The sequence below is a fragment of the Heterodontus francisci genome, chromosome 14, assembly GCF_036365525.1.
Source record: "Heterodontus francisci isolate sHetFra1 chromosome 14, sHetFra1.hap1, whole genome shotgun sequence".
NCBI lineage: Eukaryota > Metazoa > Chordata > Chondrichthyes > Heterodontiformes > Heterodontidae > Heterodontus > Heterodontus francisci.
In genome coordinates, this window is record NC_090384.1 from 85292483 (window position 1) to 85316913 (window position 24431).

The 24431-nt window shown below is 46.3% G+C and overlaps 1 protein-coding gene across 6 annotated transcripts in view; it reads right to left on the reverse strand.

Annotated features, from left to right (window-relative positions):
* The window catches only part of ano3 (anoctamin 3), a 628446-nt gene that overhangs the window by 64514 nt on the left and 539501 nt on the right, over positions 1 to 24431 (reverse strand). For all 6 annotated transcript variants that reach the window (XM_068046492.1, XM_068046489.1, XM_068046490.1 and 3 more), the window contains 2 exons: positions 15205 to 15350; positions 3326 to 3478 (listed from right to left, as the gene is read on the reverse strand). In XM_068046492.1, coding sequence (XP_067902593.1) covers positions 3326 to 3478; positions 15205 to 15350 — 299 coding nt within the window. The remainder of the gene's footprint in view (positions 1 to 3325; positions 3479 to 15204; positions 15351 to 24431) is intronic.

A 24431-nucleotide genomic window follows, 5' to 3' on the forward strand; every position in this document is an offset into this window, starting at 1 on the left:
CAATAAGGCGATATTACCCTCAGTGGAATCCAAGGCACTTGACTGAAATTGCACAAAGTTGCTGTTCCCAACTACATCAGTAACTTTAGGCTGAAAGAACTGCTGCTGTCAGCGCAAGCCTTTCACTGTGGTTGAGCACAGGCTTGCCGGTTTCACCCTTTATAACATTGATATCAGGTGAGTTTCACCCTTTGATGAGTTCTCACTGTGCAATCGCCCTCTCCAAACTGAACCCATACACTGTTGGGAAAGAAGGAATTCATGCTTAAAACGTTTCGTAATTGCCTTTTCAATTGGCTTTCCCACCAGACCCACAGGAGTTCCTCGCTGGACTTGGAACCTACCCCAGGGAAAACTGGAAGAGGGCGGATGATCCTGACCTGATGTCAATTTCAGGGACTTTGTTGCCCTGCACACACGAGAACCAACCTTTACTCGATTGGGAAAATGTTGCCCTTTGTTTCTCAGTTGATTATCCTTGACAGTTAATGAAAGAGCCTTTTCCACCCATCTCTAATATTTTTATATATAATAAATGAAAGTCTTCAAAGAAATTGAAAAGCACCATTTTACTTAATGATTTTTTTCCTGGGTTGCTTGCAGCAGGATGCTAGAGATTAATCTTCAAATCCTGAAGATTCCAGGGCAATTGTGGAGGGTTGGCAACCCTAGGTCCAATAAATCAAAGTCAACAAAACAACAGAGACAGCCTATTGTAATATATTTCAGTGTGCAATTTGTTAAATGTTGAAGCCTAGATTTTCCATTCAGTTTACGCCAGCTCCCCAACCTAATTTAACTGGACTTTGGCAGGAAATTCTTTGGGAGCCACTCTACTGTCTTCACCATGTCTGGATTTCTTACTGGAAGTGACAAGGAATGCACAATTTATTCTGTCCCTATGTGGGTCATCATACTGTTATAGTGTGCAAAATGACAAAACTAAGTCATCTAATAAAACATTTCCATTATTTCCTGCAAAGCAACACTGGGCGCAAGGTTGCCTGTTTTGTGTCATTCTGTGAAAGCGCTACATTTTCTTTTGCTAAAGTTGATCAGGCAGCACAAAGGTTGCCAGTCATGTTGAGATGTGGGGCCTCCAAGGCCCATCATAGGCCTACCGCAGCCATTGTCGACACCTCCCTTTCTGGTGGAACAGACAGCCCAAATAAATATGCCAAGTGCCTGGACCCAAGAAGATCAGTCACACTGAGAGACACACCCTTGAAGCTGAACTGAAGGCAAGCCAGAATTCTGCAATCGTGGAAAATCCAGACCTAGGAGTACATTAAAAAGCATTTGAATAGTGAACAAGCTGATGCCAGGAACTTCCTTGGCGAGTTCTCCTGATTGAGTGGAGTAACATCGGCAGAAGATTAGCAGAAATTCTGTTTATGCATCTAACTGGTGTCTCTGCCTATCTTGCGTCAACGTTTTGGTGGTCAAATGGAAGAATTTATGAGGAATTTCCTGGCATGGGTGCTCATATCTAACAAAGTCATAAAACATTATCAATGAAAATTATGACAAACATAGAAATAACCTGTCTTGACAATTTAGAGCATTTTTTCAGAAGTTTTACTCCTTAATCTATCTGTATGTAATAAAAATATGCAATTAAATTAAATTATTCAGGTGGTTGAATTGCGTTAATCTATACAACATATTTTTCAAAATGTTTATTTTCCTAATAACTTGGATAACTTTTTGTAGGCGAGTGTAATTAAAGCAGATATCTGTTGCATTTGCTGCAGTATTCTGGTTTATGCCACCAGCCTTTCAGTAAACTATTTTAGTGTTAGAGCTCTCTCTAGTGGTAAACATTGGGAACCACTTTAAAGTAAGTACGTTTCGACCAGTGATAGTTAATTGCTTTACTGTAGCAGAAACAAGTGAACTAATTAGATTTTGATTACAGCTGAACCTGTATAAATACCAATTTCTACTCCCAGATGTTTCCATTCCTCGGATAAATACAAGACTATGCCATTAAGATTATATCCTTGTACTTTCTGCTGTAGTAGAGGAACAGATAGGGCAGATAGAAAGAAACCATTTCTGTTCTTCGGGGACACTATGTGGCATGAAATTAGAGCCAGACCTTTTAGGAGTGAAATTGGAAAATAATTCTACATGCAAAGGGTGGTAGAAGTTTGGAACTCTTTTCTGCAAATGGCAATTTGTGCTCGATCAATGCTAATTTTGGAAATTGAGATTGATAGGTTTTTGTTAGCAAAAGGTATTAAGGGGTATGGGCAAAGGCAAATGGAGTTAGGTCACAGATAAGCCATGACCTTATTGAATGGTGAAATAAGCTCGAGGGGCTAACCGGGCAATTCCTGTTCCTATGTTCCTATATTCCAAAGAATGGAATTGGTATAGGGAATCCAATCCTTGAAACAGAATTTATGATTTCCTGGGTCTGCTAGAACTTCGAGAGAATTCATTCCATCTGATTTCCAGCGACTTTGCTCTCAAGAGATAGTTCTAATGTAAATCCCAGACCATCTCAGGAGTCCATGTGAGCTTCATTTTTAGCTCTTGTCTCCACATACAAAAGATCACATGCTTTTAGAATCTAGAAGGTTAGAGTGTGTTCCTTGGAGTTGCTAAACAAAACCAAGCCCATGCTAGAAACAACATAGGTGGAAAACTAACAATCTTTGTTTTTTCCATTTATCAGGTTGATGGAAATGTCAGCTGATAATTTAAAAGAAAGAAAAGTTACTTTTATTTACTGGGTAGCCAAGGCAATGACCAAAACACTTAAGTGCAGAATACCAATTTGAAGAAGTGAAGAGATGACAAAGTAAATTAAGAAATAAATTATCAGATGATGCCAGCTTTGGGCTTTAGAAGGCTGATTAAGGATGAAGGAAGTGCCAAGGAATGTTCCACAGGTCCTAGGAAAGCAATGAGTTACAATAGGAGGTTGCATAATGAGATTTATTTCATCACAGAGAGGATGTAATGAGGAGTAAGAATGTGTAAGACTTCTAAAACATTTCCAAAGTTGGAGTAACTAAGACGAAAGACCAGAGTCAGAACATCAATAAAATAGAGGGAGACTGGAGACTAGAGGTGAGAGAAAGAGACAACAAACATTTTCTTGCAAACTGTCCAGACATACAAGAACCTCCCAACATACAGAATTAAAGCAAATTAAGCCTCTCAGAAACAGCTTTAACAAAAGGAGGAGATGTGGATATTTTAGTAGATCTTGACAGTAAAAAGGGGACAGCTCACAAATCTTACGATGTAATTCTCTCGGAAAGCAGCATATCTCTATGCGGGGCATTGCAGCGAATGAATCTGTCTGTATTACCTATATCTGTTGCTCTTGCAGGCAATGGTCTTCTCCACTGTGTGACGAATTTGTAAGCATCCAGCCTTATTTCAATGATATTGTTTAGGAGAGCGAGGAGTGGAGCCAATGGAAAGGCAGCAACAAATATTGTTGTGAAACCAAACTGTAAAACTAGATTAAAATGAGAATTACAATTACCATTGCATAAATAAACTGAAAACAGACTCAGCTTAATTCATTACCAACAGTTTAAACTGAATATATGAATCTGTGTCATTAGCATATCCCTTTAAACATTGAAACAAGGATTTGTTTTATTTCATTAAAAGAGTATTTTTCAAAAAACCATGCAGATGCTAATACTCTTGCCTCCGATTCAGAAATTTGCAACAATCTTCAGCCAGAAGTGCCAAGTTGATGATCCATCTCGGCCCCCTCCTGAAGTCCCCAGCATCACAGATGCCAGACTTCAGCCAATTCGATTCACTCCGCGTGACATCAAGAAATGACTGAAGGCACTGGATACTGCAAAAGCTATGGGCCCTGACAATATTCCAGCAATAGTACTGAAAACCTGTGCTCCAGAACATGCCGCGCCACTAGCCAAGCTGTTCCAGTACAGTTACAACACTGGCATCTACCATGCAATGTGGAAAATTGCCCAGTTATGTCCTGTACACAAAAAGCAGGACAAGTCCAACCGCCCCATCAGCCTACTCTCAATCATCAGTAAAGTGATGGAAGGTGTCATCAACAGTGCCTTCAAGCGGCACTTGCTTAGCAATAACCTGCTCAGTGACGCTCAGTTTGGTTCCGCCAGGGCCACTCAGTTCCTGACCTCATTACAGCCTTGGTTCAAACATGGACAAAAGAGCTGAACTCAAGAGGTGAGGTGAGCGTGGCTGCCCTTGACATCAAGGCAGCATTTGACCGAGTATGGCATCAAGGAGCTCCAGCAAAACTGAGGTCAATGGGAATCAGGGGGAAAACCCTCCACTGGTTGGAGTCATACCTAGCGCAAAGGAAGATGGTTGTGGTTGTTGGAGGTCAATCATCTGAACTCCAGGACATCACTGCAGGAGTTCCTCAGGGTAGTGTCCTAGGCCCAACCATCTTCAGCTGCTTCATCAATGACCTTCCTTCAATCATAAGGTCAGAAGTGGGGATGTTCACTGATGATTGCACAATGTTCAGCACCATTCGTGACTCCTCAGATACTGAGGCAGTTCGTGTAGAAATGCAGCAAGACCTGGACAATATCCAGGCTTGGGCTGAGAAGTGGCAAATAACATTCGCGCCACACAAGTGCCAGGCAATGACCATCTCCAACAAGAGAGAATCTAACCATCTCCCCTTGACATTCAACAGCATTATCATCGCTGAATCCCCCACCATCAACATCCTAGATGCTACCATTGACCAGAAACTGAACTGGAGTAGCTATATATATACCACGGCAACAAGAGCAGGTCAGAGGCTAGGAATCCTGAGGCGAGTAACTCACCTCCTGACTCCCCAAAGCCTGTCCACCATCTACAAGGCACAAGTCAGGAGTGTGATGGAATACTCTCCACTTGCCTGGATGGGTGCAGCTCCAACAACACTCAAGAAGCTCAACACCATCCAGGACAAAGCAGCCCGCTTGATTGGCACCCCATCTACAAACATTTGCTCCCTCCACCACCGACGCACAGTGGCAGCAGTATGTACCATCTACAAGATGTACTGCAGCAATGCACCAAGGCTCCTTATGCAGCACCTTCCAAACCCACGACCTCTACCAACAAGAAGGACAAGGGTAGCAAATACATGGGAACACCACCACCTGCAAGTTCCCCTCCAAGTCACACACCATCCTGACTTGGAACTATATCGCTGTCCCTTCACTGTCGCTGGGTCAAAATCCTGGAACTCCCTTCCTAACAGCACTGTGGGTCTACCTACCCCAAATGGACTGCAGCGGTTCAAGAAGGCAGCTCACCACCACCTTCTCAAGGGCAATTAGGGATGGGCAATAAATGCTGGCCTGGCCAGCGTCGTCCACATCCCATGAATGAATTTAAAAAAAAGTTGCGGGTTCAAACTCCACTCCAGAAGCTTAAGTATTTAATCCAGTCTGACACTTCAGTGCTGTACTGGTGGAGGCGCCATCTTTTGAATAGGACTTTAAGCTGAGCCCTTGTTTGCCTTCTCTGATGGATGTAAAAGATTCCATGGGCTGGATTTTGTGCCCATGGTGGGGCTCCCAGTGCCAGGCTGAAATGGCAGGGGGAATCCCACCTCAGCCAGCTGCAGCCCACACCTCCCCTAAGTGATTTTACAGCGCCAGACCAATTAACAGCCCAGCACTGGGATCCCCGTCCCTTTATATACAGGGATGTCGCCTCCAAGCTTGCTGGCCAATCACAGGGCCACCAGCTCAGCAGTATCGGCAGTGCCACCAGGGGCAATGGCCAATGCCGGTACTGCAGAGGCCGTAGACCCAGACCTCGTGTTGCAGCCCGATCCAAGCTAAGTGAGGCGGGGTCATCGAGACAAGTCTGGAAGGTCCTGGCGAGGGGAGGGGTGGGTGGGCGTTAAGTGCAGGGGGAAGGATGTTCAGAGAGTTGCAGGTTTTCTCAGTGGGGCCACCATGGGCCACAGATTGCCCACTGAGGAGGGCCCCTACCATCCCCAAATATGTAGGGAGGTCACCTTGTTTTACTGGGCGACCTCCCCGTGTGGCAGAGGCAGCACCCACCCCCTACCCGCTGCTGCTTAAATCCCAGCTGCAGCAGGAAGAGGCTCTTAAGTGGCCGTTAATATCCCGCCCCTTACAAAATTGCATTGTGATGGGGAGGTTACGGGCCCTCCACTCCCCGCTTCCTGTTGCAAGTCTGTAGGCCTCCCCGTCCCCCCACCTCCGAACCCATCTCAGGGGGCCCCGTAACATTCAGCCCCATGGCACTATTCAAAGAAGAGTAGATGGGAATAAAAGCAAAATACTACAGATGCTGGAAATCTGAAATAAAAACACGAAATGCTGGAAATACTCAGCAGGTCTGGCAGCATCTGTGGAGAGAGAAGCAGAGTTAACGTTTCAGGTCAGTGACCTTTCATCAGAATCTGTTCTGATTAAGAGTAGACGGGAGTTGTTCCCAGTTTCTGGCCAGCATTTATTACATAGCCAATACCTAAAAACAGATGACCCTGTCACCTGTCATTTTTACTCTACTCTTCACTTCTACGGTGACCTCTCTGTCCTTAGCCTCCTACACTCTTCTGATGAAGCTCAGTGGGAACTCGAGGAACAGCACCTCATCTTTTGAATGGGCACTTTACAGCCTTACAGAATGAACACTGAGTTCAACAATTTCAGATCATAACCTCTGCCCTTTTCGTTTGGGTGCAACTATTGGTGCTGTTCCTGCCTTTCCATCTACACCTCCTCTAGACACATTTTGTGACTTGACTTGTCCCATTACTATCTCTTTTTGCCTTTCACTATCATCCCTTTTGTCAGTTAATTTCTCCTGCCTTCCACCCTGTTATAGACCCTCCCATTTGTTCTTTCCTCTCCTGGCCTAAAAACCGTTACATCTCTAAGCACTCCCAGTTTTGATGAGGATCGCTGGCCTGAAACACTAACTCTGTTTCTGTTTTTATTTATGATCTGATCATTTACTGCATTGCTAGCCACAAATAGGCTGCCCTGTTCCCTACATTACAACAGTAACTACACTTCAAAAGTACACCATTGGTTGTAAATCATTTTGGAATGTCCCAAGATTGTGAAAGACGCTATATAAATGCAAGAATTTTTTCTTTCATTCTTTATAGTGGGTCTTGACTTGAAAGGAGGATTGAATCTTATTGTGCATAATTGAAACCTAAGTACCTGGGTTTAAATAAATGGCTGTCTTTGGAAAATGATGAAGCTGCTTCACATGACTTGCAAAACATTCTGTAGATGTAATTTAAAAAAATGAAAAGTCAGCTTTAAAAACTGCCTGGTTCGTAGTGGCTACATGTGCCCAGCCAGCCAGGGTTAAAGTTAAAATGGTGGCTAATTCTGAGACAGGCAGCCTCATTATAATATTTAAATGACCAACCCACCTCCTGCAAGTGAGTTGGTTGCCCACACCCGCCATCCAGCCTGCACGCCACCTAAACTCACCCCCACCCCACCCCCCCCCCCCCCCCCACAACACAACCAAGTCTCTGCTGGTGCTGTTTTTTTATTATATAGAATCTAAAACACAGAAACAGACCATTCGGCCCAACTGGTCTATATTCGTCTTTATATTCCACATGAGACTTTTCCCACTCTAATCAACCTGTCCCCATATTCCCTTCTCCCTCATGTAAACATGCCTCTCCTGAAATTCATCAATGCCATCTCTTCCACTCCATACTAGAGGATGCTCCATCATTCTCACCACTCACTGTGTAAAGGAGTTCCTCCTAAATTCTTTAATTCCAGCATAATTGGAATTTCTCCACATGCACCCAATCAAGCCCCTTCACAATATTAAAGACTTTTATCAGATCTCCTCTTTCTTTGTCTTCTCTTTTCCAGAGAAAAGATGCCCAGCCTGCTTAATCTGCTCTGATAATTACATCCTCTCAATTCAGGTAGTATCCTTGTAAATCTTTTCGGCACTTTCAAGCAGTGCTCCAGTATCCTTCTTGTAACACAGAGACCAAAACTGAATATGCAGTACTCTAAGTGGTGGTCTAACCATGATCCAGTATAAATTTAACATTATCGCCCTTATTTTGTATTCTATTCCTTTAGAAATGAAGCCTAGTACTTTGCTTGCATCCATGACTTATCAACTTACATTGGTTCTTTTGGCAATTTATTTCTCTGTACTCCAACACACAGGCATTACGCACACATCCCCAATACACTCTCAAAGTTGACTTCCCTTGATTCTCAGGCAAAATTCAAATGGTTATCTTTCTATTGCTGTCTCTCTGCTTCTTCCCCAGTGCCTATTTCTCTCTGTGTTCTTCACTCTTTCTGTCTCTTGGTTTCCCATTGCTATCACAGACTCTCATTCTTTTTACAAAGTGATTGATGACAACGCTACGTCATCAGGATGCGCCGCGGTGCGCACATGCGCACACGGTCTCAGGCCCTCTGCGCATGCGCTGCGGTCCGGATTGCCAGGACCAGTTTGCGCATGCGCAGATGACGTCATCGCGTAACGTCATCTTCCTCGGGGGACACGCCAGGTTTGCCTCTGCGCATGCGCAAACTGGTCCTGGCAATCCGGACCGCAGCGCATGCGCAGAGGGCCGGAGCCCATGTGCGCATGTGCGTCAATCTTCCGAAAGCTTCGGCGCGAGTTTTTGAAAATGGAAGGAGGAGAGGATTCGTCGGGCATTTTATCTCAATTATTTAGTCATTTTGGACATTTGCTTCATTTTTATTAGACAGAGGAGATTGTTCCAAGGTAAGTTGCTCTGAAAATATTTACACTGTCTGGAGCACCGCATGTGCTCCAGTCCCTGTTGTTAAGTTGGTCTGAAAACATTTCGAGGGGGGAAGGGAGGGGGGAGAAGGAGGGAAGGGAGGGGGGAGAAGGAGGGAAGGGAGGGGGGAGAAGGAGGGAAGGGAGGGGGGAGAAGGAGGGAAGGGAGGGGGGAGAAGGAGGGAAGGGAGGGGGGAGAAGGAGGGAAGGGAGGGGGGAGAAGGAGGGAAGGGAGGGGGAAGGGAGGGAGGGAAGGAGGAAGGAAGGGAGGGAGGTCGGGAGGGAGGGGGGAAGGGAGGTCGGGGGAGAGCAGCGGAGCGGAAGGGGAGTGCCTTTTTCTGTGAATGCGCCATAAACACGAGGACTGGCTGATGAGATGGAGCCAATTAATTTGCCCAACAATTGCCCGGAAGCACCTTCGGATGGAGGTGGCCATGCGCTGGACATCAGTCGCGTGCCACAATCCATGGACCCTGAGCGTTTCACCCCCTGGCCTAATGATCTGATGGACCATACATACGCCTGCCTGTTCAAAGCTCCACTTCCCCCACCTGCGGTACCCTCTCCTTGCTGTTCGGTTACACAGTCACCTGTTCCTGCACCCATCCGAGCAGTGCACGTGGACACACAGCCACACGTTTCCCCATCCGCCCTTGAAACAACCATGCAGAGCCTTGTGAGACTCCGCAATTGCCAGCTGCTGCCTGTCAAGCAGAGAAGGCGTCCAAAGGGGTCAAGCACTTGGGGAACATTCAGCAAGAAGAGACTGAGCACTAAAAGAAACAAGCATGCCGTGTCCAGTGGTAGCACAAATGTGAATGTTCTTGCTGCGTACACAACTGGTGAGGTGGGAGTGCAGCCACACCATTCTCCATCCTCAGTGTTGCTTTAAGGCAAATGTAGATAAGAGTGAAAGAAATGGAAGATGATGCTGATAGTTGTAGGCAGGATTAAATGGGAATGGATGGGAAGACGCACGAGTAGCATAACCCTAGCAGGGAACAGCTGGGCTAAATGGCCAGCTTTATGTTCATAGTCCAAAAGAAATGTGCTTCTTTTTCCAGCACCCTCACATCATTCATGTTTTCCCTGAGAGCAGCATTGAACCATCACGAGATAGGGGCAGTTACATCATCCTGACTCCTACAGCTGAGGTGGGTACTAAGTGATTCATTGGCCTACACTGCAGAGCATAAAGCATGCGCAACAGTAATTTCATTGGAGGGAGGGAAGCTCTGACACTGATGTTCTTTCATTATTTCCTTTCATGTAAAATGTGCCCTTGAGAAAACAATCCTTGACACTTAAGGACGGCATTCAAGCAAAGGAGGCAGTGCAGGAGATGACGCAAGGATGTGATGATTCCTGCATCTGAGGTAGGTAATAAGTGCTTCATTGGCGACGTTATCAATTGGTGCCTTCACTGCAGAACTTAAAAAGGTGTGCGCAACAGTAATTTCAGTGGATGGAGGGAGGCAAGCTCTGACTCTGATTTGCTTTTCTTCTTTTCATGTAAAACATGCCGTCGAGAGAACAATCCTCGAGACTTACGGTCAGCATTCAAGCAACGAAGGCAACTGGATCATGCTGCGGAGCTGGTCACGATGTGGAAAGGAACATTGCATTTATGGATGAATTGGGAATGCACATTGGTATGCGCTTGGGGAACATTCACCAAGAATAGACTGAGCTCAGACTCTTGTGACTTTGCCTTCTTCACATGGACAATACAGTAGTGGAATAGAGAGCCAAGCGTTCATTCACCACAAAGCTCTCCAAGAACAATCTCTTTAGCTGTGCATAGCAGAGACTCGGCCTGTCTGTTTAACGGGAATGCTGGACACAACACTCATGTATCCATGCACAGCAGTTCCTCGGATACTTAATAAAACTTCTCAATAATTAAACCCAGAATTGTTGAGGTTTTGTTTTGCATGCTATTTCCCCGACTTTGCAACTGCACTTCAGATATTCAACTATGGTGGAGGGGTGGGTGAAGAAGGGGAGGTGTGGGGAGAGGGAGCATGCAAAATGCAGGGACCAGACAGTTGCAATGCCTGAAGTACTGTGGAGAAGCAACTGGATTGGGCATCCGCAGCTGGAGGGAACGGCTGAATGGAGAGGGCCGGAAGCGAGAGGCCGTAGAGAGCCACGGGGAGCGAGCGTGCGAAGACCTTGGTGTCACCGGGTCCAGGGACTGGCCAGTAAGTCTTTTGCTGTTGTGTTTATGGCGCATGCACAGAAAAAGGCGCTCCGCTGCTCCCCCCCCCCCCCACTCTCTCCCCTTCCTCCCTCTCTCTTCCCTCCCTCCCACTTCCCCTCCCCCTCACCCCCACTTCCCATCTCCCTCACCCCCACTTCCCATCTCCCTCACCCCCACTTCCCATCTCCCTCCCTCCCCCCACTTCCCCTCCCCCTCCCCCCTTCTTTACCCCTCCCTCTCCCTCCCCCCCTTTCTCCCCCCCTCCCTCTCCCTCTTTCTCCCCCCCTCCCTCTCCCTCTTTCTCCCCCCCTCCCTCTCCCTCTTTCTCCCCCCCTCCCTCTCCCTCTTTCTCCCCCCCCCCCTCCCCCTCCCCCTCCCTCTTTCTCTCCCCCCGGCACCGCTACACGCTGGTCTCCCCGCGCTGCTCTCCCCGGCCCCCGCGCTGCTCTCCCCGGCCCCCGCGCTGCTCTCCCCGGCCCCCGCGCCACTCTCTCACTCCGGCCATTGTATTCTGCCACGTGTTTGTTAGGTTTCATCTCTGTGATTCTTTGAGCAGCACCATCTTTAGTCCTGGCAGCTGCTACAGTCGCAATCTGTGACGTATTCGTGGCACATGCAGTATTTGCGCATGTGCCAAAACAGCGCCACCTACCGATCGCGTTGTCAACAATTGCGGTCTTCTTTTTATTAGTTTGTTTTTTTTCCTTGTCTCCTTTCTATTCCATATATCTCGAGTTGTCTCTGTATAACTTACACTCATCTTTCTTTTTTTAACTAAACGCGTAATTTTTTTTAACCTGTTTTTGGGAAGTCAGAGATTCTAAATAAGATACACTTGCTCAGAGGGGGAGGGCCCAAACACAACTGGAATCACTTGAAAGAGGCCATTTTGGAGCTGTACAACATGCACATGGAAGGGTGGGAGAGTGAGAGAGAAGGATAGAGCAAGGGAAAGAGAAAGAAAAAGAAAGAGGGAGGAAAGACAGAGAGAGAGAGACAAAGAAACAGAGGCAGAGATAAAGAAAGGGAGAGAGAGAGACGGACAGAGAGAGAGCACGAGAGACAAAAGGCAGGATTTTCTCGACCCTGAAGTGGCGGGCTGGCAGGTGGGTGAATGGGAAAACTGCAGGAGCCATGTTGGGACAGTTCATCAACACAGTTCCGCTGCTGCGGATGTTTCCTAGTGGCAGGACTAAATGTGGATCGACTGCCCATCGCATGGAGGGAGGCCGCTGATTCAAGGAATTATAGGCCCTGCTAAAGGCGATTTGCCTAGACCACTGGTATTTTGTGGCAGTGGAGTGGCCCCTCCTGCTGGATGGGCAGGCTGTCAGCTTAATGGAGGCGGCCTCCAAGCGGTCACGTGGGCGGCCATCGGAGCTGGAGGCTCCATGCCTCAAAGAGGTGCCGTGGGTAGGGAAGGCCACCCCCAAGGCCCCAATGGGTCAGTGCCTGCTTGGCCCCTCTGATTTTAAATTTTCAACTTACCTGTCCAAGGGCGCCTCCATGTTGAGGCGCCCTCTCAATCTCCGGCCTGCCTCAGCAGTGCCCACCTCTCCCGGTGGGGCTGCCGAGGTTTCAGAGCTGACGGCCCTTTGATTGGACCGGCAGCATCTATATCCTGTCCACCATCGTTAATTGGATGGCGAGGTCGGAGGCAGCCAACTAGGAGGCCGCCTTCCGGAAAATTGCTGAGCTGGTCTCACTGCTGGCAAGCACAGGCTCGGGACTCGCATCTGGTCCCAAAGTCAGGGTCCCGCAGCCCTGGTAAAATCCTGCCCAACACATAGACAGATAGAGGCAGACAAATAAAGAGTTGGAAGGACAGACAGAGAGAGAGCAAGAGACAAACAGAAGAGAGATAGAGAGAAAGAGAGAAAGAGAGAGAGAATGCCAAAAAAAAGCAAGAGCGACAGAGAGTGAAAGACAGGCAGCCAATCAGAGAGACAGAAAGAAAGTGAGAGAAAGAGAGACAGATAGAGTGATTGAGAGAGTGAGGAACACAGGAAGACACTATAAAACAGAGAGACAGAGAAAGAAAGATAAAGAAACTGTGACAGTGAGAGAAAGGAAAGAGAAACTGAGGGGAAGAGATAAAGGGAGAGGGAAAATGGAGGACGGAATTTTACATTGGACAGGAGGCCCCGCCCACCAGCCAAAAAGTCAGGGGCAAGTCCGGCTTCACTGGGCTGGGGGAGGCACCCAGGATTTTACACTCCCCAGGCCCTTAATTGGCCTTGGGCAGGCCTTCTACCTATCTGAGGCAGGAAGCCCCGCTTAAAGGAGGCAGCGCTCAGCCCCAGCAGCGTGACCGGGAGCGGTGGCCACTGCTGCGACTGCACCCAGCCACAGCAGCAGGAGGGACGATGGCCCTGGAAGACAGGTAAACCCCTCGCCGGGGTCAATCAGCCGGGCCCTGGTGAGGCAAGGGGTGTTGGTTGGGGTGGTGGGGGAGAGCTTTCTTTCAGAGGGTGTGGTTGGGGCTTCGGGGGCGGCCCTCCATGGGGCACAGGGTGCCCAAATAGGAGGGCCACCGCCCCAGTCCCCAATGAGGCCGCTAGGTTTTACCTGGCGGTGTTCTAGGGGTCTGAGCAGCCCACCTGCCACTGGTAAAATACCAGCAGCGGTGGGAGGAGGCCCTTAAGTGGGAGATAATTGGCCACTTAAGGACCTTGATTGGTCAGGGGCGGGCGGGCTGTTCCTCACTGCCACCGCCGCCCCGCGAAAATTGAAGAGGGGACAGGAAGGCATTGGAAACAGCCCACCCCGCCTCCCACTCAATTTTACGCACCCCCCCCCCCACTCGCAACCAGCCTGCTCCTGTGGGGGGGACCATAAAATTCTGGTCTAAGAGACTGAGACAGAGAAAGAGACAAGAAGAGCAAGAGAAACTGGGAGAGAGAGAGACTGAGACAAAGAGAAAGTGATAGAAAGAACGAGAGAATCCAGGGATGTGCCTGGAGTGGAAATTCAAAATATGAGCTTCCAATGAACAACTCAAAAACTTGTGCACAGGAGGTTAAATGATGGACAGGGCAGGCAAATACATTTTAACAGATTCTTGAGGAATGCTACCTTCCAATTACATTTGAAATTCAAACTCATTTTGAGGGCATAATCTCAACATTTGCAAAGGACCCAACGAATGTTGGAAAATATAGTCTACTTTCTGCTTCAGAAAGTTATGTCAAAGTATAATGAAACTTGATCTAAACTTTCAATGATGCTGATGTTTGATAATCTTAAATCTAGAAAGCTTTGGACTTCAATTTTAATTGTTTTTTGTTCCACACTTAATTCATACTAAAAGTTTTCATTTCTTCTGCAGAAACAACTTTGAAAGTTTTTTTTTGATGAGATGTATTTCATAGTAAAATCTCCAGCAATGTTCTGGAGTTGAATAATAGGTGAATTTTGACAACATTTGCATCTGTGTGTAATCATTGTGATCCACCTATGCAACTGTACAAGGCATTCGTGAGACCGCACCTGGAATATTGCATACAGTTTTGATTCCCTTACTTGAGGAAGGATATAGTTGCATTGGAGGCAGTTCAGAGGAGATTCACTAGATTGATTCCAGAGATGAGGGGTTTGTCTTATGAAGAGAGATTGAGCAGTTTAGGCCTGGAGTCTCTAGAGTTTAGAAGAATGAGAGGAGATCTAATTGAGGTATATAAGATGATTAAGGGGATTGACAAAGTAGACGTAGAGAACACGTTTCCTCTGGTGGGGCAATCTAGAACGGGAGGTCATAGTTTTAGGATAAGGGGTGGCATTTAAAAGAGATGAGGAGAAATTACTTCTCTCAAAGGGTCGTGAGTCTGTGGAATTCACTACCCAGAATATGGTGGCTACCGGGACAATCAGTAAATTTAAGGAGGAGATAGACAGATTTTTAATTAGTAATGGGTTGAAGGGTTATGGAGAACGGGCAGGAAAGTGGAGTTGAGGCCGAGATGAGATCAGCCATGATCGTATAGAATGGTGGGGCAGGCTCGAGGGGCTGAACTGCCTACTCCTGCTCCTAGTTCTTATGTAACTACACATTTAACCAAACAAACAGAACATGCTCTCAAAAGAATGTGCTCTGGTGCTTGCTTATTTGGTGTGGAATGTGTTAAACGATTACACATTGAAATGTTGACAGTAAATACTCAAACACATGAGATTCTTTATCCAATAATATTAAACTGCAGTTATGTAAAACACCATGCTGGTGTTCTAGGTCTTACCCATTTCTAAATATTCATCTATCAGTCCATGGATATTCATGGGCTGCAGATTCCAATCGTTTTCCCACTGAGGTAGGTAGACTTTATTCTCCACACTGTGACCAGCTTTCTTCACCTTCCTTCGTGACCACCAATTCTGCAACAGTCTACACAGACCAGGAAATTATTGCAGGAACAGAACCATTTTCCATCCAGCAGCAACATTGCAGTATATTAATATTTCACAGCAACCCAATCGTCTTTCATTCTTTCCCTCTTTTTCCATCTCTCTCACACACACACAAATGCCACACAAAAAAGAAAAACTTTTGTTTGCAGAATATATTTCAGAATTGCTTATATACATGTTTCCATATACAACAAAGTCTTGTTAACAAGTCAGGATAAAAGAAAATCTCTCTCACATAACCAGATATGCATTAAATAAGTATATAAATACATACATTCTGTAAAACAATTACTGCATTCAGAAAATCGCAAGCAACTCACATGCCACTGTTTCACTCTATTTCTCTTTCTAGATATGGAACAAATTTATAATTACAGTGGATTCCTAGATTGGAAACTGGGTAAACGGGATCCTTTTTAAGGACAAAAGTGTGCATCAATATTTTTCCTCCATGCCGAATCAAACCAATTGACTGCACTACCTTTTCTTGCCACTAAATGGCAGACTTTGCAAACAAGATAGGGTTGCACCATTCAAGAATCGAAAATTTATCCCAGCATTTATAGCACGCAAGAGGGTTTTTAATATCCTACTGATTCCCATATGTTCAGTTTTCTTCATTTAACTATTTACTAATAGGTGTTTTTTTTTTTTTGCATTGGTTGATGTGACCGTCATCTGTACATTTTTACACTCTTTTGCCCATTGTTAGCAAAAAGAACTCATTCAGATCTGGTATACAGTGCATTGGAGATAAAGCAAACCTTCCTCTGTTCGACCGAAGTGTTTTTTTTTAACCTCCACTGTCCGAGGAGCACTTCCTCATACACCAAATGTGACATTTAACACTCATGCCACCAACAGCGTCTCACTCCAGAAGTTGAGTACAAAAATCTACGCTGACAGTCCAGTGTAGGTGCCCTCTTTCGGATGAGACATTAAACAGAGGCCTTGTCTACCCTCTCAGCTGGATGCCAAAATCCCATGGCACTAGTTTAAAGAAGAGTAGGGGAGTTATCCCCAGTGTCCTGGACAATATCTATCCCTCAATCAACATCACAAAAACAGATTCTCTGGTTATCACATTGTTGTTTGTGGATGTTTGTTGTGCGCAAATTAGTGTTTCGTACATTAAAACAGTGACTGCACTTCATTGGCTCTTTGAGATGTCAGTGGTCATGAAAGGTGCTATATAAATGTAAGTCTTTCCTGAAAGTTTCCTTTCAGCTAACCAGCCCAGACTGCTGTCACCCATACTGCGATAGTGCAGCCCAAAGCCAGGCCTTCTAGGCTCTGAGCTGCTCGAGGGCCTCCTGCAAGGTCATCTGCAGCCTCCCCCAATGAAAGTCAGCAGCCTTCCACCAGCCAAGCTGCTGCCACTGGGGTAGCACTACGTAGGAGCACTAGGCCAGCCAAAGGCACCCACAAGACACAAAGGGAAAGTACAAAGGTAATGTGTTGAGTTTTATTTGGAATATTGTATAAAGTTAGAATCGAATTATATTTTGTGGTGGCTTTTAATTCAGCATTGTAGCCAAGTAGATGCTGTGATGTTCAGTGACAGAAGGGTGGTAAGATATCGGATGGTTGTACAATGGGGATTTGGGGTTGGCTTCATAGAAACGTAGAAAATAGGAGCAGGAGTAGGCCATTCAGCCCTTCGAGCCTGCTCCGCCATGCATTATGATCATGGCTGATCATCCAACTCAGTAACTTGTTCTCACCTTTGCCCCATACCCTTTGAACCCAAGAGCTATATCTAACTCCTTCTTGAAAACATACAACGGTTTGGCCTCAACTGCTTTCTGTGGTAGCAAATTCCACAGGCTCACCACTCTCTGGGTGAAGAAATTTCTCCTCATCTCAGTTCTGAAAGGTTTACCCCATATCCTTAGACTATGACCCCTGCTTCTGGACTCCCCCACCATCGGGAACATCCTTCCTGCATCTACCCTGTCAGGTCTGTTAGAATTTTATAGGTTTATATGAGATCCCCTCTCATTCTTCTGAACTCCAGCGAATATAATCCTAACTGACTCAATCTCTCCTCATACGTCAATCCCTCCATCCCAGAAATCAGTCTGGTAAACTTTCGCTGCACTGCCTCTATAGCAAGAATATCCTTCCTCAGATAAGGAGACCAAAACTGCACACAATATTCCAGGTGCAGCCTCACCAAGGCCCTGCATAATTGCAGAAAGACATCCTTGCTCCTGTATTCGAATCCTCTCACTATGAAGGCCAACATACCATTTGCCTTTTTTACTGCCTATTGCACCTGCATGCTTACCTTCAGTGACTGGTGTATGAGAACACCCAGGTCTCGCTGCATATTCCCCTTTCTCAGTTTATAGCCTTTCAGATAATAATCTGCCTTACTGTTTTTTTCTACCAAAGTGGATAACCTCACATTTATCCACATTATACTGTATCTGCCATGCATTAGCCCACTCACTCAACTTGTCCAAATCACCCTGAAGCCTCTCTGCATCCTCCTCACAACTCAACCTCCCACCCAATTTTGTGTCATCTGCAAATTTGGAGATATTACATTTAGTCCCCTCATCTAAATCATTAATGTATATTGTGGATAGCTGGGGTCCTAGCACCAATCCCTGCGGTACCCCACTAGTCACTTCCTGCCATTCGGAAAATGGCCCATTTATCCCTACTATTTGTTTCCTGTCTGCCAACCAATTTTCTATCCATCGCAATACACTACCCCCAATCCCATGCACTTTAATTTTACATGCTAATCTCTTATGTAAGACTTTGTCGAAAGCCTTCTGAAAGTCCAAATAAACCACATCCACTGACTCCCCCTCATCAATTCTACTAGTTACATCCTCGAAGAATTCTAGTAGATTTGTCAAGCATGATTTCCCTTTCATAAATCCATGCTGACTCTGCCCGATTCTACCACTGTTTTCTAAGTGCTCTGCTATAAAATCTTTGATAATGGACTCTAGAATTTTCCCCACTACAGACATCAGGCTGACTGGTCTATAATTCCCTGCTTTCTCTCTACCTCCCTTTTTAAAGAGTGGGGTTACATTAGCTACCCTCCAATCTGTTGGAACTGTTCCAGAGTCTGTAGAATCTTGGAAGATGACCACCAATCCATCCACTATTTCTAGGGCCACTTCCTTAAGTACTCTGGGATGCATACCATCAGGCCCTGGAGATTTATCAGCCTTCAATCCCATCAATTTCCCCAACACCATTTCTCTACTAATACTGATTTCCTTCAGTTCCTCTCTCTCACTAAGCCCTGTGTTCCCCAACATATCTGGTATGATATTTGTGTCCTTTGTGAAGACAGAACCAAAGTATGCATTTAGTTGGTCAGCCATTTCTTTATTCCCCATAAAAAATTCCCCTGTTTCTGACTGTAAGGGACCTACATTTGTCTTCACCAATCTTTTTCTCTTCACATACCTATAGAAACTTTTACACTCAGTTTTTATGTTCCCCACAAGCTTGCTCTGGTACTCTATTTTCCCCTTCTTAATCAATCCCTTGGTCATCCTTTGCTGAATTATAAACTGCTCCCAATCCTCAGGTCTGTTGTTTTTTCTGGCAAATCTATATGCCTCTTCCTTGGATCTAATGCTGTCTCCAATTTCCCTTGTAAGCCATAGTTTGGCTACCTTTCCTGTTTTACTTTTGCGCCAGACAGGGATGAACAATTGTTGCAGTTCATCCATGCACTCTTTAAACGTTTGCCATTGCCTATCCACCATCATCCCTTGAAGTAACGTTTCCCAATCCGTCATGGCCAACTCGCGCCTCATACCTTCGTAGTTTCCTTTACGAAGATTCAGGACCCTAGTCTCAGAATCAACCATGTCACTCTCCAACTTGATGAAGAATTCTATCATATAATGGTCGCTCATCCCCAAGGGGTCTCGTACCACTAGATTGTCAATTATTCCTCTCTCATTACACAATACCCAGTCTAAGATGGCCTGTTCTCTGGTTGGTTCCTCAACGTATTGGTCCAGAAAACCATCCCGCATATACTCCAAGAATTCCTCCTCTACGGTATTGTGACTAATTTGATTTGCCCAATCTATATGCAGATTAATGTCACCCATAATTACAGATGTTCCTTCATCGCATGCGTCTCTAATTTCCTGTTTAATGCCATTCCCAACATCACCACTACAGTTTGGGGGTCTATATACAACCCCTACTAACGTTTTTTTGCCCCTTAGTGTTTCTCAGCTCTACCCATACAGATTCCACATCGTCAGAGATAATATCTTTCCTCACCATTGTGTTAATTTCCTCTTTAACCAGCAATGCAACTTTTGCTTTTTGTCTGTCCTTCCTAAATACTGAATACCCCTGGATGTCCATTTCCCATCCCTGGTCACCTTGCAGCCATGTCTCTGTAATCCCAACTATATCATATCCATTTACATCTATTTGCGCAATTAATTCATCCACTTTATTGCGAATGCTCCGCGCATTAAAGCACAAAGCCTTAAGGCTTGTCTTTTTAACATTACTTGTCCCCTTCCCACTATTTTTTACTGTGGCCTTGTTTGATTCTGGCCCATGATTTCTCTGCCTATCACTTTTCTTATTCCCCTTACTGTCTTTTGTTCTTGTTTTTGATCCCCCCTCCACTGACTCCTTGCAAAGGTTCCCATCCCCCTGCCATTTTAGTTTAAACCCTCCCCAACTACTCTAGCAAATACTCCCCCAGGACATCAGTCCCGGTCCTGCCCAGGTGTAATCCGTCCAGTTTGTACTGGTCCCACCTCCCCCAGAACCAGTCCCAATGTCCCAGGAATCTAAAACCCTCCCCCTCACATCAGCTCTTCAGCCACGTATTCATCCGATATATCCTGCTATTTCTACTCTGACTAGCATGTGGCACTGGTAGTCATCCTGAGATCACTACCTTTGAAGTCCTACTTTTCAACTTACTTCCTAGCTCCCTATATATTCTGCTTTTAGGACCTCATCCTTTTTCTTTAACTATGTCGTTTGTACCAATGTGTACCACGACCACTTGCTGTTCACCCTCCCCCTTCAGAATGTCCTGTAACTGCTCTGAGACATAGAATCATAGAGATATACAGCACAGAAACAGGCCCTTTGGTCCAACAAGTCCGCACCGACCATCAGCTACACATTTATACTAATCCTACATTAATCCCATTTTACCCTCTCACATCCCCACCTTCCCTCAATTCTCCTACCACCTACCTACACTAGGGGCAATTTTTTACAATGGCCAATTTACCTATCAACCCGTAAGTCTTTGGCATGTGGGAGGAAACCGGAGCACCCGGAGGAAACCCATGCAGTCACAGGGAGAACTTGCAAACTCCGCACAGGCAGTACCCAGAACCGAACCCAGGTCGCTGGAGCTGTGAGGTTGCGGTGCTAGCCACTGCGCTGCCTATCCTTGACCCTAGCACCAGGGAGGCAACATACCATCCTGCAGTCTCCTTTACAGTCACAGAAACATCTATCTATTCCCCTTACAATCGAATCCCCTATAACTATTGCATTCCCACACTTTTTACTCCTCCCCTGTGCAGCAAAGCCAACCGTGGTGCAACGAATAGGGCTGTTGCTGCTTTCCCCTGAGAGGCCATTTCCCCCACAGTATCCAAAGCAGTATATCTGTTTTGCAGGGGAATAGCCACAGGAGATTCCTGCACTGCCTGCCTAGTCCTCATGCTCTGCCTGGTGGCCACGCATTCTCTTCCTGCCTGTGGAGTCTGAGCCTGCGGTGTGACTACCTCTCTACACGTGCTATCCACGATACTCTCTGCCTCGTGGATGCTCCACAGTGTCCCCAGCTACCGCTCCAGCTCCAAAACCCGGGCTTCCTGGAGTTGCAGCTGGAGCCACTTGCTGTACACATACTGGTCCTGTGCACTGGAATTGTTCCCGGCTTCCCACATAGAGCATGAAGAGCACACCACGGCTTTGAGCTCTCCTGCCATGACTTAGCCCTTTAAATTAACTTTTTGGAAGATCTTAAGGTCAAATAATATCAATTACTCTAGGGCCCTTCTTCCCTGGTTCTCGTTACTACAGAACTCCCGAAAAAAAAAACACTATTTACTGTATATGAAATAAACTGTAATCCTTTCTTACCTTAGATACTTACCCAGCTATTTAGAGCTATTCCCTAACAGCAGTGACTCACCAACCAATCACCTTGCAGCTTTCCTGTGACATCACTGTTGGCTTTTTTTCTCCTTTTTTCAAAACTCAGGTGCACTGGACGAGGTCCGACTGCTCTCAGCTCCTAAAGGTAAGTGAAGGCCCCGAGCCCCGCACTGGATTTATCTGCTCCCAGTTCTGGTTGTTTCCAAACAGGTCCGACTGCTCTCAGCTCCTAAAGGTAGGTGAAGGCCCAGAGCCCTGCGCTGGATTTATCCGCTCCTGGTTCTGGTTGTTTCCACACAGGTCCGACTGCTCTCCGCTCCTGAAGGTAACCATGGGAATCATAGACAAATGAGGCGAACATGGACAGCCCTGTCAGAATGTGTATGTGCTGACTGCCTCCTCCTCATCCTCCTCCTGAGGTGCTCGCTGTATCCCTTGTGGCAAGGGCTGTCTCTTCATGATGGCCAGGTTGTGGAGGATGTGGTGAGTACTAAAGGGCTCCTCTAGAACAGTTGAGGCAGCAGAAACGCTGTTCAGCACTCCAATGGTCTGCTCTATGACGTTTCTCGTGGCAGCATAGCTTTCATTGTATGGCTGCTGGCCTGGTGTGGTTGGGTTGCGGAGGGGAGTAATGAGCCAGGTTTAAAGCGGATAGCCCCTTTCACCCAGCAGCCACCATCTGGTTTGGCGTGGTGGCTGAAAGATTAATAGAACAGTGGACAAGCGAAGAATGAAAGCATCATGACTGCTGCCAGGATATCAGGCATTTACCAACATGATGTCCTGAGTGTGATTGCACATCAACTCCACATTCAGCAAATGGTAACCTTTGCGGTCGCAGTACATCTCAGCATTGAGGCACCTGACACCATGGGGAAGCCCGCTATCCTGGTAAAGCCATGTTTTTCAGAGAGAACACAATGAACTCCCCTGTCCAGGCATAAAGAGCACAAAAGTCACCTTTCTGTTGCAGCAGTGGACAGCAAACTGGGAGATGTTTTGTATGTGGCCTGAAATTCATAATTTCAGAGCATAACTGCCCCCCACCCCCCCACCTTTTTTATTTTTCGTTTTCCTTTTTATTTCATTTTATTTTAGTTTGTTTCATCATTCAATTTTTTTTTTTACCATGTGCCTGCCCATTGTTTTTTCATGTTTGTGCTTTTGGCTAGGGCTTTCATTATTCTGTCATTTAACACCCTCTCCGCACTAACACTTTGTCTTTCACCACACTATTAGCACACTTGCCTTTGCCCCATGACCTCCTTGTCAGTTATTCTCTGTGACCCTATGTCCTATAAGCACTTTCCCTTTTGTTCCCTTTTTGCTCCACCCCCTACTTTATTGCTTAAAACCTATTACATTTCTAACCTTTGCCAGTTCTGATGAAAGGTCACTGACCTGAAACGTTAACTTTGCTTCTCTCGCCACAGATGCTGCCAGACCTGCTGAGTATTTTCCAGCACTTTTTGTTTTGTATTTCTGAAATTCATGATGCTGTCCTTGCCCTGCTCTGAGGCTGCAGGTCTGGTTGCAAGAGGTAGCAAAGTTCTGTGAAGACCTTCTTTGTAAAGTGCAGATGACGCACAGACTGTTCCTGGCTTCGGTGGAGGTAAGAGAAGAGCTCCTGGAAGACCCAGGGTGGATAACGCCTCCTGTTGAGAGCGCTTCACTCCCTCCTCCCCAAACCCCCCCACCACCTCCGCCCGCAGCCGCTGTGAGAGGCTTGCTCTCTTGTTTGCTGTCACTGCTCCATCTCCCTCTCCTGTTGCAGTGTCAGGGGAATTGGAATTATAGCACCCGTGACTGGAGCAAGTGGTGTGCCCAGAACCCTTAGAGTCACAACTAATGCCTGCTCCATATGCAGCAGCAGTCCCTGCAGACTTCACTAACTCCTCATAATACCCAGTACTTCCACAAATTCAAACGGAGCCAGTCAAAGATAATCAGCAACCAACCTGCAAGTTATTGATGACCCTTTAAATAGTACTAGTGTGGGTGGCCGGGGGGAGAGGGGGGGGGGGGGGGGGTCCTCCCTGCTACTGAGTACGTTCAAATGTACAAATTTAAGAGAGGGCGTTAACTAAAGTGGTGAGGTCGAAAGTGACAGCACGGGCTCAAATTAGCGTTACACTCTGACCGACATCACAATCTGCGTACTCTGCATACTTCTGCCGCACACTCCTAACACACACACTAATACCCTCACCATGGCGTAGGCCATGCTTCAATGTCTGCGTGTGTTGCTTGGAATCTATTCTAGTAGCAAATGGCACCAGTACTGCCAAAATTACGGGGCTATGAAGCTAAATTTTGTTGCCACCATTTTTTTTTTTTAAGTGCTGTCTTATATATTTCTTCTGGGTTTTGCAAGCTGCAGTGTCCTGGAGATTTATCTTCAATTCCTGTCAATTGGCAAACCTATGCCCTCAGGACATAAGATCAATACTGGCCCACCTCAATAAATCCATTTCTATATTAGTAAGATTAATAAAATTTGCCAATTTTCAGTTCCAATTTTAGCCTGGGACAGAAGAGAGGCAAGCAGGTCCTGATGTGAGAGGGAAGGAGAATGCAGACCATTCTGCAATGCTGACCCCTGCCCGAATCCGGCAGAAATGAAGGGATGGCTGGTAGGTGGGAGTGGGAAATCATGGGGCTGCAACCTCTATCAGTGGCCCAAGTAAGCAGTCCCAGTCCCCAGCAAGGTAAATCAAGAGGGGAGGGATTGAGGGGTGGAGAGGTTGTGACAGTGGGGGGTGGTGGTGGGAGAAAGGGGTGAATGTTGTGGACGCAATCAGAGATTGCCGGGGACAGGGGAGGCTCAAGGATTCCTCATGGGAGCTGAAGGAGCACTCTTTCCTTTACTGGTCCACAACAAAACCGTTAAAAAAACGTTAAAAAAGGGCGGCACAGTGGC